The sequence below is a fragment of the Pseudoliparis swirei genome, chromosome 10 (assembly GCF_029220125.1).
Source record: "Pseudoliparis swirei isolate HS2019 ecotype Mariana Trench chromosome 10, NWPU_hadal_v1, whole genome shotgun sequence".
In the NCBI taxonomy this organism is placed as follows: Eukaryota; Metazoa; Chordata; class Actinopteri; order Perciformes; family Liparidae; genus Pseudoliparis; species Pseudoliparis swirei.
Window position 1 is genome coordinate 13,772,494 of NC_079397.1, and position 21,893 is coordinate 13,794,386.

The 21,893-nt window shown below is 42.9% G+C and overlaps 1 protein-coding gene across 5 annotated transcripts in view; it reads right to left on the reverse strand.

Moving 5' to 3' along the window:
* LOC130200590 (ELKS/Rab6-interacting/CAST family member 1-like) overlaps positions 1 to 21,893 on the reverse strand; it is a 111,576-nt gene that overhangs the window by 56,205 nt on the left and 33,478 nt on the right. For all 5 annotated transcript variants that reach the window (XR_008833041.1, XR_008833040.1, XM_056424995.1 and 2 more), the window contains 4 exons: positions 19,231 to 19,368; positions 12,761 to 12,901; positions 10,567 to 10,707; positions 8,229 to 8,422 (listed from right to left, as the gene is read on the reverse strand). Coding sequence is in view for 3 of the 5 variants with exons in the window: in XM_056424995.1 (XP_056280970.1) it covers positions 8,229 to 8,422; positions 10,567 to 10,707; positions 12,761 to 12,901; positions 19,231 to 19,368 (614 nt within the window). In the remaining 2 variants the exon portion in view is untranslated. The remainder of the gene's footprint in view (positions 1 to 8,228; positions 8,423 to 10,566; positions 10,708 to 12,760; positions 12,902 to 19,230; positions 19,369 to 21,893) is intronic.

Consider the following 21,893-nt stretch of genomic DNA (forward strand, 5'->3'; position numbering starts at 1 on the left):
CTGTTCCAAACACAACCTGCTTTGTATTAAAGTCTCTCAGTCGGACCACACACAAATATTTGAAGCGCGCACACAGTTGTGCGTGTCACCGTGCGTTCCATAGCAACATGCGTCCAACAACGTCCTTTCCAACATTTGCACAGAAACACACACACGCAAACATCGTGGCACATAGTGAAAACAAACGCTAACACAAACACTAACAGACTTGTTGACAGCACTTTGAAGTTTTCGAAACCTCAAAAATACCCTTAAATACTGACTATGGACACACACACACACACACACACACATACAAACATATGCTATAAATAAACGCACACACATATACAGACATGTACAAACATAGAATAGCCTTCATTAAAACTTAAAGATGTGGAAAAACAGAGGATAGTGCTGGCAAATGGCAGTAAAAATGAAAACACACACACACAATCTCATAAACTTTAGTAAACCTCAAAGTCTCCAAAGTAAAAACTTTTCAGCCTCCCTCATTAGCATGCTGCTGATATTCAGGGACCCACATTAAAGTAGTATTAATATTAGATTTGGAGTCCTGTATAAATATTTGATTAGAAATGCTCGGGGGCCTCGTGTATGTTTACTGCACATAGTTCACCCAACATTAACATCAAGGATTTCCTCTAAACCATTCGGAATTCACCATTTCCCTTGAAAATACAGGAAATATTGGTTTGGTGTACGCCCATAAAGACGATAACACGTCATTTAAAAAAAAAAGAGAAACTTATCAAAAACATGATAATCTTGCCCTCTGCCGGTGCGGAAGAAAACCGTACAGTACAAGGAGGACATTTTGGAGGCATGAAGAAATGAATGCGTGTGCTGTAGTTTGCAGGTCGACTGTAGAACATCGGCCCGATGTGCAGAGACAGAGAAACAGAGTGAGTAAAGTAAATAACTGATACCCATGTGTATGTGTGCAAACTTCCCCTGTGTGGATGGCTGGAAACTAGCTGTAACAACACTGTGATACAGCGGCAGGCGGAATGAAATGTCTTCTTTAATAGCATTTGTCCTTGTGAAAATAAATCATGCATATATCCACATCTCAGAACTAAGCAGACAACTAAAGTGTTGACATAACAGTAATAGTGTAAGCATGAGACGGAGCGCTGCCGTGGATCTTGGCCGTCTCTTTGTTTTACATGGAGGACAACAAAGCTCCAGCATTAAACACTGACACTCTGTTCTTTAGCCTCATGTTTGTCTTTTGATCTGAACTCCAGATTGTCATGGAGATGAGGTCGCTATCATGATGTCTAAACACCGACACAATGGTAACTGTACGCATGAAATACATGCACTTTAACTACAATGTTCTTTTTGGAGTTGTGGAAACCTTTTGGTCTCTAACAGAAGAACCGCTTCGAACTTATTGATCCCGAACAGAAGTCGCGTCACATTGTACGACAATATAGTCCATTATTTTTGATAATGTGCGTAATGCATCGCCCATTTAAGCAACAAAGCACTTTAATATAATATATATAAATACTATAAAGCATAATACATTAGAATATGAGAGTAAGAATGTCCAGTATGCAGCCGCTGTAAACAGTACTTTAGATGTGTATGTTTTCTGACTACTGAACTAAATTGGAAACAAAATCTGTGTTTTTTATTTCCCCTCAGTGCTGGGAATGTGGTGTGTTTGCAGGTATATTAATTAGATAACTGTCTTGCACGTGTGTTTGAGTGTGTAAGTCAGAAAAGTGTGGGTGTAGCTCTGTATGTATGTGTGTGTGTGTGTGTATGTGTGTGTCCCAGCTTGTTGTCACCCATTAGCTGACAAATCCCTGCACCACCTCAATGTTAAGAGTCATACAGGTCCTCAAAGGGATCTATCGCTCTCTCTCTCTCTCGCTCACACACACATACACGCACACACACGCACGCAGAGAAGCAATGCAATTCCTTTTTAAGATACAGAAGCCTTGATGTCAGACATGTGGCAGTGGATGTGGAGTTCCTGAGCTCAAGATCAAAACAACCCAAAAAAAAGACAAGACGAAAGAGAAAAAGAAAAGGACAGAAGGAGGAAAAGAAGTATTCTGTTGTCTACCAGGCGGCAGGGGAATGCTGACTTTTTCTTTTGTTTCTCTCCCCCTTTAGAGTCGAATCACAAAACACCAGAACAACAGCGATGAAAAGGCTGACAAGACGGCAGCGGCTCTGGAAGTCGAGAAAGACGAAGAGCAAAGCAGCAGCTGGCGCTGGGGAGACCTTAGCGGCCGAGCCGAGCGCACAAGACACTCAGACCACCAGATTTATGCAGGAAACAGAGAGGAGAAGTGGTCATTATGTGGTCCATCACAATGTGTAGGTCAGAGAAATTTCAATATGACTTTGATACGTCTGTTAAGAAAGACCAAATTCAGACTTTTAGGGGTTTCGCATGCTGGAATGTCATTACGGAGTCACACAGGGGCACGCACAAGTCAAAAAAGACGAGTAAGGGAGATTTTCAATCTCGAGACATGGACTGTGCCTGGTGCCATGTACTTGAATAAATAGTTCATTAAATTCACCGTATATAGATGTGCATTAAATATGAAGCTCCAGCCAGTTAGCATAGCGAGCCTGGCTTAAAGACTGTCAGAAGGGTAACACATGTTCCTTCCAGCTCCCGTAAAGCTCAATAATCAACATGTTATAGTTTGTTTGTTTAATCCGTTAAAAAAAAGAAGCAATACATTTTACAGGCGGTATGCTGGACGATTTCTTGGCCAGCGGCAGCGACTTCCTGGAGTCTCCGCTGATTGCCTGGCAACCCGATCAGGCCATAAAGGATTGTGAAACTCTGGTTTGAAATTTAAATTAGCGGCTGAACTGCGAGACAGGAACACAATGTGGAGGGATGTCTCTAAAAAAAAAGCCACAAAGACAGAAACCCAACAGAAGTTAGAAGAACTCCGAGCAAAAGTTCACAGCTGTCCAACTTAATGATGGCGGCACATTGCTACGACATTTTTCTCGTTTGCTTTGTTAGCCTCAAATTTGACCTCAGGGCGGGAAAAAAGAAACAACAATGTTTCCTGTTCAAAGAGGCAGCGTTAGGGAGAGAGAGAGAGAGAGCAGAGTGAAAGTCAAGGTGTCTCCTTCAAGGACAGAGGCACGATGAGAATGATTAAAAACAGAGCTCATGACAGAGCGGAGGAGATTAGAGAGTGTCTGGATGCAAGGGCAAGAAGTACGAGAATCAAGGAGAGCGCGACGGCGACGGAAGGAGAAAAATAGGCATGCGGTACCAACCTTGAGGCAAGGCTGGGGAGAGCGGGAGACGGCGTCGCATTGTGAAGATAAAAGAGAGGGAAAGAGAAACAGAGGGAGAGGGAAAGGTGAGAGGGAAGACAGGAGGTGAGTGCTCGGTTAGCCGGCTTGATCGCTCCTCAAAGAGGAGAGAGACGAGACGGAGGAACTGACAGAGAGACATCAGCAACCACCGAGAGACAGCGGACAGACACGGAGACAGAGACAGGCGTGACCAAGCAAACAGCTGGGAGGCAGACAGACAGGCAGACAGACAGGCAGACAGGTTCAAGGAATTCTTCACCCACAAAATGACCATTCTGTTCACTCGCCCCATGTCACCTTCAATTTGTGGAGAAAGCTTGTTTTTAAATTCTCACTATTTAAGTCACACATAAACACTCGACATGTACTTCTACATTCAGGGTCCCTACGACTGACCCAGACTTCACAACCAACATCGCATCATAAAAAACTGTTTTACTCTAAAGTATGCACGTTTACTCGCATTCACCTCGTTTTACTTTGGTCCACCGTGGAGGTTCTGAATTGAAAAATAGATGTGAATCACAGAAAGCGGGATATCTATCAATGTGAGCGCTGCTCCGTTTCCTTTAATCCGTCACGACTTCTCTCCGTTTTTCTCTTCTTCGTTCGCAACTTTTCTTCACTCAACACCAGGTGAGTGACTGATATGCAAAGGAGTCATTTCGTGGGTGAAATATTCCTTGAAAAGCAAGCATTACTTCTTCTAGTATTGAGGGATACGAGGCCTGCTCCACTCACATGCCCTCTACAGACATGTAAGGGCACGCACACACACACACACACACACAGGACACAGCCAACACAAACCATAGAAAGCGAGCAATTAGCCAATGAAAGCATGATCTGAGAGCGTGCAACTGTGAATTATTTCTTCTTCAATGGTTTTGATATCGCGGACGACTTCTTCCTCTTCCCACAGGGGCCACTTCAGCTTGTGGATTTGTGGTCTCCACCATGAGGCATATGGCATGTAATCACCAAGATATGAAATGTGAAGAAAACTCAACTTCCTAAACGTGTTGATCTCAAAAGATTTCCACACAATCACTCCTCGTGTGTTCGGTTGAACTGGCAACGCTTAGACTCCAGGGTGAGCTTATGTCTGGGAACGCACCCTAGTGACAGATGCCAAAGACAAATCGTCCATTACAGAACAATATAACACGCAATATACTTCTCTAATTTCCCATTACTCAAGTTTAGACGCCACATTGCTCTAAACCTCTTTCATTTTCTCTCTCTCTCTTCCATCTTCACTTTTCTGTCAATTTTGTTTTCTGCTCCCTTCTCCTTTTCTCCTCTTCTTTTCTTTTCCTCGCTGTCTCCACCCGTCAGTTCTGTGTCCGTGTTTTTCTCTCCCCGCACCACTACCTTCCTCTCCCTCTTTCTCCCCCCCCCCCCCCTCTCTGTTTTCCATGTTTCCATCCAAATCCTTTATTTTGGTCATCAAGGCAGATTTTCAGCTCCGTCTCCCCTCAGTGTGAAGCCACTCAGTCAGCGCTGCTCCAATTACCGTCCGAGTGACTGAAGTAAGTAACCTGTTACCATTACAGCTGGATTGTAACTAGAGGGGGACGGGGGAGGGGGGTTTAACCTTGTTTAACCCAGATTTGACCTTCTCATTTGTAATGTTCCCTCCTAGCCCAGGGATAGCCTTTGTGCCAACGGGAGAATCGGCCTCAGGCCAATGTGCCTTCTTCCGACGTGCATGTTAGTCCTGTAATCCGCAGCAGGCCGAGGTCGCCCGGGGACAGTCTGCGTGAGGACGCTTCCTGTTGCAGTGCTTGTGGGTTCAGCATAGTTTCTTTCTCAGGTTTGCTCGTGCGTGGCTTTCCAAAAACGGACATCGGTGAACAGATTGTTAAAAGGGAAGTTGGATTTTTAATATCTAAATTTTTGAGGCGTGAGTAACGAGGCATTGACGATGTCCGAGAGGACCCCTCTGCATTGAATAAGTTGAGGAGGAAGAGGTTCTTTTAGCCTTTTCCACAGCAAAAGAGTAAAGTCTAAGAGATGTACTCAGCAGTGAGTTTGTTTGTTCCAAAGTAAGCAATAATCATGGCAGCGTACGAAAACAGATAAATCGTAAATGTTTCAGATAAACCTTAAATCCTAGTTTTAAACGATAGCAACATGAGGACGTCAGTCGGAGAAAGTGTTTTCAAGCACTTGCTGACAGCTGATGTGTTCCAGTGACAGCAGCCAGTAAGATTGCCAGCTGTCGACTCGAAAAGAGACGCCTCCTTTTGTCTACCTGAGTCTGAAAAGAAGGACGCAAAACGAATGATTATATTTTGAGCGATGCATCCGCCACCGTTATTGTCGTGGAGGAAGGAACGCTTGAAAGGCGGAGCAACAGTTTAGCAAGAGCCCAGGAAGCCGGATGTCAAAGTATCACACTTCCTTACCCCCTCTCATGTAGCCTCTCCAAACCACGTACTTTATAAGTGCGGTGGCCAGAATGTAAAAGGGAAGTTACGTACCCTCATAAAAATCTACTTAATCGTAACTTTGCTATTACTAGATACGGTTCTCAAACACACGGCAGTAAGCCGAGATTTCCTTTCCTGTTTCCTAAAAGCAGCGAAGCTCAGATATTAAGTACCAGTATCAGTGGATATAAGGAGATTTAAAACACACACACAGACAGTTAAAATCCACTAGTTTAAAGTCAGCAGGTGCTGAATTATTACTAGTCTAGTATTTCTACTGTCCAAACAGAGACACAGTGAGGAAACATTGAATCTCCATAAAATCATTAACAACCATTAGTATTAAAGTCAAACTACAAAACAAACGAGACACAAAGAGAGAAAGAGGGAGTGGGGAAGAGAGAGAAGAAACTGGAGGAAAAGATTAAAGAGACAGAAATAATATCATAATAAGTCCTCGAGAGACATTAAACCAGACTGACGGAGCGGCTTTCATGACCACAGACAGGTCTGACCCGTCTAACCCTCAGAGACTCAATGACCTCTCACTACTCGTGAGAAAATATACTCCAACGCTACACTTTCAATCGTTTTCTTAACATTATTATTTAACCGTTGGCCATGAGATGAAGACGCTTGCTTTAGAGGTGGCTTTAGTTGAACTGAACTTAATCTCAAGAGGATTCTTTTGTGTGTGTCGTTCTCCTCACAGAGAACCACGCACAAACAAACACACAGGCAGGACGACAGCATCCAGGAAACAGGGAGACAGGTAAACGCAGACATGCTGGCGAGCAGACAGACAGACGGCGACAGGAAGGAAAGACAGATCAAGGTTAGGACACTTTGTGAGGTCGTTAGTGTACAGAGAGCACGCATAAGGAGGCAAAGGCAGACAGGTTGAACAAGATAACACAGACAGGTTCAAAGTAGTTAGACACAGACACACCATTCCTATTAGCATCAAGGAAATACAAAAGTGACCGAGTGAACTGTCCAGACTCCTAATGAAAGAAAAAGAGTGGGTTAAACTCTGCCAGTCAGGCATCCTCGGCTGAAAGTAAAAGAAAAGTGAAGCGTGGAAACAGAGCCACGAAATGAAAGAGTTGCATCATTGAGGAAGATCGGCTCAAAGAGTTCCAGCCGTTCTGCTGCCCAGCTGTGCCCTCCTTTTACAAACTTTTGGGAGCAGTTCACGCTGCAGAATATAACGACAAAAACTTCTGCTGACGCAACACTGTGCCGACAACTCATCTTTAGGGGGATATGGATATGGTTCATATAGCAAGCAGTCCAAATAAGCCGGATGAGAGGTTTGGTGAGCCGATGATGCAACTCTTTGATTGTGATTATTAGTGAACATAGGCAGACGGTCTCATGTGGAAAAGGCTCGCAAAACACCAGAAATATCTGGTCATATCACAAATGTTTGCATTTATAATAAATCTGATGATAAATAATAGTTTCTTTATTTAATTACTTGTGTTTTCTACAAAAAGTCAGAACATAAAAAATAAAAAAATGTAATTATCCATAGCCCGTTATGATGTTTTCAAATTGTCTGTTTTCTCTAAATTCAAATATATTTAGTTTGACATTAAGTACGACAAAAGAAATTCTCAAATATTTTGGGTGTTTTTGCCAGAAAAATGACAACATGTTTAAAAGGTATATTTTAGATCTCAATGGAGGAACCTTTGACCTCTCAATGTGCATGAATCATCTCAGGTCTTAGCTTTCTGTCTTGGTTACAGGTGCAATTCCACACTTTTAAGGCATAAATTATGTTTTAATACTCACATAACTTTTCCACATGCGACTAGTTGCTTTCATAGTGCTCACACGTCCCATCCTCCGACAAGCAAAGTGAGTTTTGTCGTGCATCTGTCTAATCGACCAACAGGGCCACCAGCCACTCACGTGCCCAGGTAGTCCCACACCAGCCCCCCCATTGGCTGCTGAGCAGCAGCGGGGGGAGGGGCCTGATTTTGCGATTGCTGAGAATGCCACAGATGAGAGGCAGAGGGATTTCTGGGGTGTGATGCGCGCACACACACACACACACACACACACAAACATAAACACACTCACGCAGATGCAGAAGCACATGAATGTATACATATTTATGCACACACACACACGTGAATAAGATACAACGACATTAGAAGGAACAGATGAGTGGCCACGGAAGAAATAAAGCCGAAATGGAAGGAGAAAAGGGGAAGAAAGAAGGGAGAGAAGGGGGTGAGAAAAAGGGACTGGTGGATTAGTACTGCAGGAAAGATTATCATAGACTCCAACAGTATGTAGCTTCAACTTGAATGGAGTTCAAAGTCAAATTAAATGATCAATCCATCAAGACAATCTGGATCGTTTTCTACCGATTCATGTTAAAAGAGAGGAGAATGATGCGGTCCTATTTTGTCTTCTTCTTCCTCGGTGTTTGTCATCGCTCGGCAACAAGGCGTCTCTCACCTCTCCAGTTCGTTGATCTTTTTCTCCTTGTCGTTCTTTTCGTTCTCCATCTCCCGCAGGATCTCCAGGAGTCGCTCCACCTCGGACTGCGCCTTCTCAGCGTCCTCTTTGTGCCGGCTCACTTCCTGCTCCAGGCAGGAGATGCGTTCGGAGAGTTCCGTGTTGGCCTGGGAATCTGTCGCTGCCCCCTGAGCCTGGAACAGAAAGCCATTATTATAAATTAACCGAGCAAAAAGGATACGGCTAGAAGGTGTGTTGAGGATGTGTCGGATGACAAGTGCCTGTGTACGCTGTTTAACAGGAAATAGTTTGGCTTTTATTCACACAAAGACTTCACAGACAGGTCTTAACCCTCCTGTTACCTTTAGGGTCAATTTGACCCCATTCAATGTTTAATGTCGGTGTTCTTTCGGGTCAATTTGACCCCAGGCTGTTTTTCACTGTGTCAAACATATAAGAAATACCAACTTTTTTATATATTTAAAGGGCTATTTAGGTAGTCAACAAACAAACATAAAGTACCTCACACTTAAACTTGGGAAACAATATTAATTCTAATAAGTTTCTTGAGGTTTTAATTGCTGGGGTCAAATTGACCCCGAGGGTCAAATATGTTAGTAAATATAAAGGTAACAGGAGGGTTAAACATGGAATGGGGTCAAATTGACCCTAAGGTAACAGGAGGGTTAAAAGGACCTGACACACTTTTATATATCAGACCTCTTTAATGTAAAGATATTACAACCAGCCAGTTGTCTACCATGTTAGAGCTGCTGACATACAACATACACGTTGTAGAGGAGTTGTAAAATCTAGACTAATTTAGTGGCTCAACACCAAGCTTGGCTAATACCAAAACAATTTTTTTTTTACTGAAGCGTACATGTTACTATGTCATAACTATGGCTCACTGATGGTGTCTTGGCTTTAAGAAGTATCCCACACATGCAACAGGCTCATGATGCTGATTTATGTGGAGATTAGCCTGAGCATGAAAAGGTGAGTCGAGTAAAAAGCAAATAAAACTGAGCCGCAGCGGCTTTCTCCGTTCGGTTTCTCTGCTCCTCAGAATATGGTGAAAATGAGAAACAAAAACAAAAATAACATTTAAAAATGGGGAAAAAAACAAGTTAGAACCAGCGCGGAGGTTAGAACAGCTGTGTGTGTTTCCCAGAAGCAAATGTTTCTCTTGGGACCGATTGACTTTGTGTGTGTGTGTGTGTGTGTATCTTGGTCGCACAACACATAAACCCTATTAGTTTTGGAAGCGGACAGCAGTTTTTACAGGTCTTTATGCGAAGAGGAAATGTTTGGGTGTCTGGCGGTATTATAAGAAGATCTGGGTGGAGGGAAGAAAGAGGGAGAGAGAGAAAGACAAATAAGAAAGGAAAAAAGAAACATCACACACAATGTCAAATGCACAATGTCAATTAATTCACACACACACACAGATGTGTTTTCATTCTATTTTCCATCCATGGTAACAGAACGAGACTGAGAAATAAACTCTGATGAGAGAAAAACTCCAAAAATCCACTGACACCTTCATACACATTCTCTCTATCTCACAAGCACACACACAGACACAGACACACACACACACATGCAGGGAGTGGTGGTGGTGCTGTCTTCTCCACTCTGTGAAAATGACTGTAAGGTTGTCAGCGAGCCGTCACACACACACACCATTTTATGGGCTGCTTTGCCGGAGAGAATATGCGATAACACACACACACACACACACACGCACACGCACACACACAAGCACACAACCGAGGGTAGACAGAGACAAGGGGCTCTTTAGTTTAACATCCTCTATTTGTTGTGTTTCTGTCTGAACCGTGTGTATTTATTCCCACTGTGATTCATATAATTGGCGGTTTCGATTGGTAATTATTGCTGATGTCCTTTCTTTACTCTCAGAATGCGCTCACATGAAAACATTGTTCCCCTGCGCGTCGACAAATGAGATCCCAGGGCTGTGGTGAGTGTGAGCTCGGCTCGTTGACTGCTGAGACGTTGGAGGCGGGGATGAAGACACGGCGGCGGGTGCCTGCCCTCCATTGATTGGTCACTTTCGACAACCCCAACCGGCTTCGTATTGATGCAACGTGCTCTGTGCCGCCAGCCGCTACATTCATTCAGTGCACCTGCTGTGGTCCACGTGGCGTCTAAGACGGCGGCCAAACTTGGAAGAATACATGCAAACCGCACCATCTAATCCTCAAGCTTTTAGAATATAAACTTCCTCATTTCCCATCATTTCAGTCGACGCTGAATTTCTAATGAAGCTCATTCTTGTCTCGTTTCACCGAGATAAGCCGATCGTCCGGCTGACCTTCTTCAGTTGCTTCTCGAGCTTCACACACTCCTCTCTCTTCTGCTCCAGGCCGATCTCCAGACTCTTCAGCCTGCTGTCCTTCTTCAGAGTGGAGGAAGCCAGAGAGGAAGCCTTCTCCTTCAGATCCAACACTGACGTCTGAAAGGAAACACAAGATAACAGAGACAGAGAGCGATAAGGCAGGAAGTCAACGCGATGACCTCGTCGTGCGAGACGCCGAGCAGCTCCCCGGAACCGCCTCGCTCTATCGTGCATCTGTATTGTCATTACACCACTTTTAAAGGATACGCCCACTTCATACAACTCGGGTCTTGTATTTTTGTTGATTTCTCTTTTCTACCAGATATGATGACATTGTCGATCTGAAAGAGCGCTCGCATGACGTGTTGGTGAGGATCCCAGTCGCATCGCAAAACAATGCGACTGGGATTTATAATTTTACAGTTTATAATGTTCCTCAAATAAGTTTGGCCAACTTGGGGGTTTGTTTAAAACACGGGTGATCATCTGCTGCTGTCTCGTCCCTTCTTTTCCTTCTTCTTTTTTTATGTCGCCGAGTTTCCAGATCTCAGCCGTTAACTTAGTGAGTTACAATCCTGAGGCTGTTATTATAAATATAGAATACCAGTTGTATGAAACTTGAATGCTCCTTTAAGGCCTTCCTGCAGTTGCGAGGTTGACTCTGCCCCTTGTTCTCCAAAACCTTTTCCCATGTCTCTTTTCTTCCTCTTCCAGCTCAATCCCTCTATCCGTCAAGTGTCTCTCTCTCTCTTTCTTTTCTGGTCTTCTCCTCTTTTGGTCGGGCCGGTCAAACAGAAACCGACGGCCCAGAAGGAGAGACACTCAGACGTGTAATTTTACCCTTGACTGACAAAACCAACTCATCATGTTTGACTGGGCTTTGGTCAGAGAAACCTTTCTGCTTATTTAGATTATATTTAGCGACATATATAGATATACAGTATATTGCTGTTGTCAGACAAACCCCACATCTGTGTTTAGCAGTGCAGAGAGGAATGCCTGTTTTTTGAGTTTTCCCATGTATATCTCAAATTATATAAAGGGACAGTAACAGCTTTTATGACCCCACAATCACTCAAATTACTGGAGAGCACACGTCAAGAAAGGCGGAAAGCATTTCGGCCGACAGCATATGTGTGTTTTGATTTGAGGGAGTACATTGTGATCATTTTCAGGTTCATACTTGTATTTTTGGGTTTCTACATGTTTAACAAACTCTTTTCTCGAACTGTCTGTCTGAATATAGATATATTTCTCTCTGAATTGAGCATTTTGATACTTTCACAGTGTTTATATCGCATCCAGACCTGCTGTACAACCAACAAAGGACATGGAAATCACTCGTCACAATACGGGACATTTGAAGGAATATTTCTGACAGTAACCTAAATATGAAGTTGGAGCCAGCAGGCCGTTAGCTTAGCTTAGCATAAAGACTGGATGCAGGGGGAAACAGCTAGCCTATACATGTCCCAAAGGTACAACAAAATTATCTCCTGTTTGTTTAATTTGAAAACATGTAATATAAAAATGTATATTTTGACCGTCTTATTTAGGATACACACAGACAAGACAAGCGGTATCAATCTTCTCATCTACTTCTCCATAAGAAGGCTAATTAAGTGTACGTCCCAAAATGTGAACGTATTCATATTACTTGAGGGGACTAAAGATTCATAATGTTGTATTTAGCTAAATTAGTTGTTTTGCTTGGCTCTGGTTTGACAGCTGGTCAACTGTTTGTCCACAATTGTTGTGTTTTTTCGCAACGTTATTATCAAAACAAACACATTGAGATGTTGCTGAAGCGATTAGCTGCAACTGTCCCACTGCTGCAGGACGACGAGAGCACAGCAGCGCTTCAAAGCGCTCCGTCATCCCGTCTCTCCCCTCTGCGCCGCTGCTGTGGCGTTTTGCATGAATCACATAGGTCGCGGCGAGAAGCATCCAGCTCCAATCGCTGTTTTCATTGGTTGTAAAGCATGTCGTTGTCAAGGAAATGTGACTGTTTTACCATTGTTGTCCTTCAGCGCGAGGACCTTGGGAGGATCCGCGCTCTGTTCTACAGCCGTAGATCAAACGCGTTTCCTCGGCCGGGACATGGAGAGTGTGTTTTCCTGACTTATAGCACAGATATGCTCGAGCGTGTCTCCACGCGTCTGTCTTCTACCTCTCGGTCAGCCAGGTCAGCCTGCAGATGGGAGACTTTCTCCCTCAACTCCTTCAACTCCTTCCTGCTGGACTCCATCTCGTCCCCCTTTTCTCTCTCCTCCCTCTCCCGCTGCTCCTTCAGCCGCTCGATGATCCGCTCCTGCACATCGAGAAGGAGGAGGAGGAGAATTAGAGTTAGGAGAATAGAGTCGAGGGGGGAAGAGGAGGCGAGAGAGAGGTCGTCAACGCTCCAACAGTTATTCATAGTCACTGAATATCAAGTTTCTATACCAATAACAGTTGCATTAAACTTTATATATTTGGCAGCTTTGACAGGATCGAACAGCCAACAGTGATTTTAGACACGTAATACATTCTGGCACCAGATGTAATATTCACAACCACTAAAACACTATCGGCACTCTCCAGCTATATAGCGACGCAGTGGCCAGCGAAGGCATTCAAGTTCACACACACAAAGATATGTGTGTGTGTGTGTGTGCATTATCGTACCACATACCAATACCGTCGATTTCAGGTCTCAGCCTTGAGAGTGAAACATTTTTTTTTGGAAGTGAGGATATTTTGGCCGGTCTTCACCGATGATGTTTTTATAAACTAATGTCTGGACCATCACGGGGTTAAAACCGGATATTAGAGAGGCCAATGAATGTTTCACTCATAGGACTTCACAGATAATCAAAATAGTAATAATGAATCATTTTTTTGGACGAATTGACCAAATAAGTAATTTTTTTAGCTCTACATAAAATGAAGTTTAGGTTAAGATTAAGATGAAGGTAAGACTTAGTTATGCAGTTTTGACAGAATGCATTGTGTCAATGAGAGTCCAAGTATAGATTTACTAACAGGTGATTGTGTATATTCAATATTAGGGTTATCGATACTGTTTGCCAAGACAAAACTATTGGCTTCAAACAAAGCATGACACACGGTAGAAACACTTTGCTTTGACCTCAGCAAGAACAAGTAACAAAGAAAAGGAGCAACATTAAGAAAGCAAGAGAGGGATGGAAAAATGGAAAAACAGAACGGAAGAAAGGAATGATATCCAAAAGCACCAAAACAATGAAAATGGAGGAAGAAAAGCCTGTAAAAGTCATTTGAGTGAAGCTTAAGTGAAATTTGAGTGAAGTTAGCGTCGTCGACCACCTCCGCCTGCCAACACTCACACATCGAGCTGACACCCTGGATATTAGTCACTGGACAATTAATAGCCCTGTTTCCTGTGTGTGTGTCTGTGAGTGTGTGTGTGTGTGTGTGTGTGTGTTCGTGCGAAGGAGACGGAGTCGGTCACATAATCGCGCATTACGGTACAAAAATATATTCCCATCAAACACTTTAAAGCGGTCTGCTGGTGAAGGTGTCACTGGTTGGTTTCCCAGAACCGGGGTCGAGTCCTGGGCGCAGAATAACAGATCATCAACCAGGCGGTCGAGGGTTCGGTTCCCATGCTCAGGTGTTTCTGGGCTGTGAAATGGCTGTGACACCTGCCTGTCTACATGCAGGTGATGACAGTGTGTTTGTTGGTTCTAATCCCACCGGGTGAAACCAAGTGACGCATGTTGGATTCTTAATCATTTACGAATGCAGGCTGTGAGTGATGTCATCGTGAAACAGCCAGCGGGATGTGATCATTGGTTCATTTCCATCTCTCCAGAGTCGGTTGGTCGTTGTGTGGGTGGTCGGCGGCTTTGCTCATAGTGGTTTTGCTATAAATGTAACCGCGGTCTGGAGTTGACCTGAGGTTGACCAGCGATACGTGTGTGTGTGTGTGTTTTCTTGTACATCTATCTTTGTCAGGACCAACATGGGCATCAAACCTTCTGAGTGAGGACATTTTTGGCCAGTGAGGACATTTAAAAGGCCTGTTTGAGGGTTCAGACTTCAGGTTCCAAGACAGTGTGATAGGTAAGGGTATCCCAGCTGCTCCTGAGCATCATCTCACTCTTCTTCCAAGCTCTGGTTGCCAGCTCACAACAGCGCATGACTTCTTCTTCTCTCCCTCCTCCCGCTCCCTCTTGCTCAGTGTGTATCATGTATAGTCTCCCCCTGCCTCCCCAATGATAAACATACATGCAAACAGTGTAGTTTTGCTGCTGTGTTGAGCAGGTCTAAGTGGGTTAGATGCCGGCTCGGCCGGCTCTCGAGCTCAAGCAGCTATGCTGGTTAGCCCCGCCCCGCCCTCTCCCGTGATGTTCCTACAATCAGCCAGCCGGATGGTTGCAGCCGTGAGAGCAGGAGATGGTTGGGTAACTGTCTTGGCGTGCACACGTTGGCCTACACAGGAAGCCGCTGTTTCCTGTGCACGTTTTGCCAGCTGAGCGTTTTCCACAGACCGACCCACACACCTGGGATGAACACACTCTGGTTAGCGGGCAAAAGAGGGCCACGAAACCAAGTGGTGAAAGCAGCCGGACCGGACCGTGAAGTGTGGGCTGGCGAAGCTGCTGAATAGCGGCAGAGACAAAGTGTTACAAGCAGTAATACGCGGGACGCGCGGAGACTACGCGCCGATTATCCGCTAAAAATCGGTGTGTGCGCGCTCGGGTATGCCAAGATGTTGTGTGATTGGCAGTTGTGTGTGCCCTCCTCCAAGTTTTTTAAATTGACACCAGGATTTCGGCTTCAAAGAAATAGCAGACAGGCCTGGTGTTGGGCGATAGATGTGGTTCATCAACACTGTGGGACTGGTCTGCGAATAATGTGAAAATGAGAAGAGACTTGATCTGCTGATGAGGAGCGGAGGCCCTGCGCGTGTCATTATGACCAAGTTATCCAGTTGGCGTCAGGGACAAAACCCAGGTTCAGATCAGGAACACAGCAGGGGCGGACTTCATCTATCGGGAGCAGGTTTCCATTCGAGGAGCTTATCTGCTTGACTTTAGAGTCCTCACTGTGTCTGTCCCACGGCCACTACCCACCACGTACTTCAAGTAGAGAAAAGGTGTCTGTCCCAAGAACAGCATACAAAATAAATACAATTAAAAGTAGAACACAATAACACAATAACAAACACACAAAATAATATTTTCTCTCATGGTCTCTAATCTAAAATAATATAAATGAATTCTCTAAATATTGATATTTAATATCAGATAATGTCTTGAAACCTGGCTTGCTAATGAAGAATATGTCTGCCTGAAGATGATACCTCTCTCTGAGAACCTTGATGAATCATCTCCCCTAGATATGAATCCTCCTCCCTCAACCTCGAGGGTCTCTCAAACATCGGTAACAGCGATCTTGGAATACACTATTAACCATTTGAAAGCCCAAATTATAATTTTACCTCATTCAAACTACAAAACACAGCCAATTCTTGAGCCTTGTTCTTCCACTTTCATCCACACTATTTTGAGTTTATATACAATTAGGTCCATTTATAGAGTTTATATTCTCAAATATTTCTTTAAGTTTATATTGTTTCTCAAATTTATATCAAGTTGGATGTTGATATTGCGATATTTAGTGCTGCATGTGGATCCTTGTATGATTTATGTTGTTGTTAATCTTTGTTACCTTGCTGATGCTTGTCTACACGAAACAGTCTTGTTCTTACTATTAGGCGTTGACATCGAGCATTTGGTTCCTTTTTGACATTCTTCTTTGTGTTTGCGTCTTCCCACACTTTTGCCTTTCAACTACCTCCTCTACTGTACCTTTTGAATTTAACCTTTGGTGTACTCCACTAGTTAAAAGTTTCTACTAGTACTAAATTTATTGTGGCTGTGTCTAAATTTGATAACTGTTAATTCTGTATTTAACATTAAACTCTTTGTCTGTCATAACATTCGATACCACGTCTCAATATAACAGAGGACTCCTGAGTCCTCTGAAGACCACAGCCTCTCTCATCTTGAGTGGGCTCTGAATAGGCCTCTGAAGAAGAACACCTGAAGACCCAGAAGAAGAAGTTTGAAGAGACAGGCTCTCAGCCCGCAGCTTGTAACAACTAATCTCAGCAAGCATGCTTAGTTTGGCGAGATAGTCTTAAAACATATAAACATATAAAGAAGGCCTGTTAAAGCTAATACGAGCCTGAAGATCATCAATAAAAAAATAACCCAGGTTTACTCCAGAAAAAATAAAAAAAATGTGAGAGAATCAAAAAAAAAGTCAGGAGCATTCTATTCTTCACAGCACTGTAGCCAGGCTGACACTTCTTTAATGAAAAAACTTTTTTAATTATACAGACTAAATAATACATAGCCTTTAACCAGTAAAGATTAAGGATCTTTTAATCATAGGACAGGAAACTGTATCTAACCCTGTATATTATTGGAGATTTTCTAAATGGCGTGATGCCCTGGTGTATTTTTACAGGATTTCTCCTGGTTCTTTGTCTCCTATCAACTCCCACCCCCCTTTTTCACTTAAGGTACTTTGGGTTGCATTGGTAATCTCTGTGAGCTCTATTTATTGCCGTGGCTCAAAAGGCTGGCAAGGTTGCGTGTGTCCTTCTACATTACTGACTCTCTCTTCCTCAGAGGTACGTGCCCCCAAAGCAGAGCTGTTCTAGGACCTTGGATCCCCCTCTCTCCTCCTTCTCTCGAATCTCCTACTGAGCCACATCGGTCTAGTCTATTTGCCTCTCATCTCTCCTTCTTTATTGTTTGTTGAAAAAACAATGAAATCAATTGGCAGAATTTCACCATACAAATAACTGGTGAGAACAGGCTTAGATAACAGTTTCTTAGGAATGACCTCTTTGAGGCAGCATGTTGAAACTACAAAAATGACTATGACAGATTGACTAAATGACCTCTTAAGACACCTGGATTTACAGATTCTGGTTTCAGTATTAACACCATTATAAACGGCATCCCATAGATTGTGTTAAATCCTGTTTATGTAGACAGCACCACATTTGGTTACGGATGGATATTTTCATCATCTGGGTTTGTTTTTTAATTAATCCATACATTCCTCGCTTGGTTAAGCAATATTATCCACCAGGACAACTTTCCTTTTCAACCATATATATTACTCACTACACTATTCCTGTTATACCTTAAACCCAAAACACTCCAAAAATATTACTAAATTTTAAACCATAAAACAAAGATAAAAATTGTAACTTTCACATTAAAACAAGAGATACCAAGACATTCAAGCATGGAAGAAGAGCAAGAAAGAATAAACCATAATGATAATTTTGATGTTAATCTGTATTCAGTGAGCAAAATTGTTAAGGCAATCTTGAAGCGCTCACAAGTTGCTTTCTTGGACTCCAAACTTTGATCGGCATAGGAACTTTGCATTGTCCTGCTGTAAGAAAGATTCTCATATATCTTTCTAAATCTTGTCCACTGTTTCAAAAGAACTCACAAAAATCACAAGATCTAAAATGTCTTTCTCCAAAATTAATGCAAAAAGAATCTCGACATATGCAACTAATAAAGATCTTTGGTTGATCACTTTCTGGAGTCCCTCTGCTCTTCTTATGGTTAGCAAAAGCCTCAAAGATACTAGAATACTGCTTCTCTGCTCTGCCACCTCAGCAGATGGAGAATCACTTTTTAAAATTCTTCTCTTAACCTACAAAGCCTTGATTGGTGATAGAATCGCCACTAAAAAGCTGGCTCCCTACTAAATCCACTAGAGCTGCGGCTCCATCATGCTGGACTACTTGTAGTTTAATATATCTTAAAAAACTTCTTATCTTAAGAGCCTTTTAGAGTCATTGTCCTCTTTTATGGAACCAGCTTCCATTTCCAGTCCAGGGAAGGAGATCACCACGTTCTTTTATGACACTAGACCCTCCTCTTTTGAGTGAAGGCTTATCTTCCTCTTTGGGAAGCTTTAGCTTCAAGTCAGTCTGGATCAGAGTTTCTCCTTGATTTTATAGTTCAGGCTTGCTCTTGATGCCTTCCACCTATCTCCTCTTTGATGTCCTTTTGTCTCTATCTTTGCTCCCAATCTGATTCAGGTTTTCTCTTTTCTCTTCGTCTCATTTTTTCATCGTTCTTCCCGCGGTATCCATCTTTCTCTTTCTACTGACGGATATCTTTCTTTCTCTCTCTCATTACTACGCCCTGTGCCCAGAGGATCGAGTGAGCTCTCGCCACCTGCCTGCTGCGGACTGGCTGTTCAGGCTCGTCTCATGAACCTGCCCTGTGCCGACTATTGCTGTCTCCTGGAACCTGCCATAGATTGTGAACATATCTAAATCTGTCATCGTGGAGATCTCCATCATGGAATATGCCTACTATGAACTATTTCCCCCATATGCTCTGAAACTCTTCATATATTTTTCCTGTCCATCTGTCAGAGGGGATGTTCCTTTAACTCTAAATCTGGTTTTCTTATTTTTTCCTTGTATGATTGTAAAGCCTGGTTTCTTCCCTTTTTTTTTTGTTTTTCCCCTGATCTTTTCTTTGGGGGTTCAGTGAATTGAATTAAAGCAAGGGAATGCTTTATGTCAATGAGTGTCCTTTCAGCTGTCCAGGATGTGTCTGTGTGTACCTTCTCAGCCAGAGCCTCCTCCAGCGTCCCCAGGGCCGTGTCTGTGTTTGAGGTGTCTGTCTGTAAAGACTTGACTCTGTCTCTCAGGCCGCCCAGCTGTTTCTCTTTATCTCTCAGCTGATCCTGGAGGTTCTCTATCTGCACAGGGACAAAAGGAGAGAAACACTCATCAACAGTTTTGTTTTTGATGCATATTTCAAGTATTTGGCTCAGAATTATATTAGGTTGGAAAGTGTATCGGCTCTCAAACTCGGCACAGATGATAATAACTTTGTGATGACGCACAGCAAATACAATGCCAACAAATTAATTAAATCAACTGTAATAACAACTATAAACAGCAACAAATGTAACCACATTTATAGGAATACATCTCAAAGATGTGGGACTGCAGCCTAAATATAAAAATCCCAATAAGTATAAGCTACAACGATCCTGCATACTGTATTTCCTTGTAATATTGGCTTTACACATTTCTCCCTCAGACTTGAAACAGCAAGTATTAATGAATTAGGTTATTTAAACTAAATAACTAAAAATAATCACCATTCAAATGTATTATGCATATTCAAATAGTTCATTATGAAATATTATACAACGATTTTATTTTATTTTTGGCTTGCTTTTTAAGAATAACTTAACGTCGGCTTCCCATTTGGGGATCTGTGGCACACTTAACGGGTGGAATTGCCATTTTCCCACATTAGTGTAAGCGAATATGTTTCCCTGACAGTCGATAAACGAACACACACATTCCCCCTCACACTCATTTCAAAGCCGATGAATCCTCGAGTCACAAACAAACACAACAGCCGACAACACGGTCTTCAATACAAAGCAGTTTGTACAAAGGACTGTTTGCTGTCTTTGCTCCTCAGTGGTGGAACGAGCTCCCCGCTGACATCAGGACGGCACAAAGTCTCTACAGCTTCCGCTGGAAACTAAAAACACATCTTTTCCGACTATATCTGGATTAAAACACAGATTTGCAATTCAGTGGCACTTAAATAGCTCTTACTATGGTACTTTTATAGTTCGACTATGTTGAGTAAATGTTACTTTCTGTATTCTTGTTGTTCTTAGTTTGTACTCTAGGTTGATGCACTTATTGTAAGTCGCTTTGGATAAAAGCGTCTGCTAAATCACATGTGATGTAATGTAATGTAAAAAACAAAAACTCTTCGGCTTCTACACGATTCACGTTGATGACCTATTTTGATTTTAAAATGGCGAATTTCGCCAAAAGGTGACAAGTTTGCAGCTGGTGTTCAGTGACTTGGATGGTAGAATGACTAAATCTCTCTCTCTCTCTCTCTCTCTCTCTCTCTTTCCTTGTCTTTCTTTTGCATTGCCAGAGAGGAAGAAAATCAACCAATTGAAAACCCATCACAAAAAAAGAAATTCAGATTGGTATGCAACCTCTGACTCTGCTGCAGGTGAGACGCACACATTTACAGTGCCACGAAGATGGTGTGTATGAGTGTGTGAGTGTGTGTGTGTTCATACAGTAAAACACTTCCAGCACCTCATTAATCAACTGCTCACTTGACAGCTTGACTGACACCTCCTGCTCTCACTCTTTCTCTCTCTCTCACACACACACACACACACACACACACACACACACACACACACACACTACATTGAGAGGCAGAGACTCTTTGATCACGCCTGCACTTCCTGAAACTGACAACTGCTGGATACTTGGTGCACACGCAGACACCCACACACACATACACACACACAGACACACACAGACAGTATTTACAAACCCAAACACACACTCATTGCCTGTCTTGTCCTATCTTAGTTCCAAAATTGCATGTGATAAAGTGCTAAGATATGTTAACAAAACAATAACCCGTGTTCCCTACGTAGTAAAACCCCAAAATGACAAAACAAAGAGCAGAGGATGATGGGAGATCAGAAGAATTAATTCCGTGCCCTCGTAGCACTTTCCTCCATGAGTAACATATAATAAAAAAGCATGAGAAGGGAGAAAACGAAGAAAGAGGAGGAGGGGGACGAGGTGTAAAAGAAGAAAGAAAGGTATTTTTAGTTTTTCCACAAGCAAAAAGAGAAGAGATTATGAAATCACGAGTGCAGATGAGATAACGGAGGAGTCCGCATCAGCTCAGACACTGGACTGCATTCTATTTGAAGACGGCAGAGGTCATCATTTATTAAACAGGAGGAACTCATTAGTATGCATCTGAATTCATATACACACTCTGCCCCTCTCATCCCCCTCCCCGTCCGGCTCTGTGTCTGCTTGATTGTCTCCATCAATTATCTGTTCACGGATGGGAGGAGGAGGGGGGGGGGGGGGTGAATGACTTGTAATGGAATAATTCAACTGTATACTGGACTTTCTGTCATTTTTACACTTAATGTGTTGGATGTTAGCGTCTGAACAATTGTCTGAACACTTCATTCACCCATCCATCCCAAAGTAGTGTGTGTGTGTGTGTGTGTGTGTGTGTGTGTGTGTGTGTGTATGTTGGACAGCTAAGACAGAGGGTCAGTCCTGCACATCCATCTAACTGACAGCATTACCATAGAGACACACACACATACACACACACAAAGATACACAAAGACACACACACACACACACACATTAACAACTAGCCAAGAATATCCCAAAAAGCATGAGTAGCTGT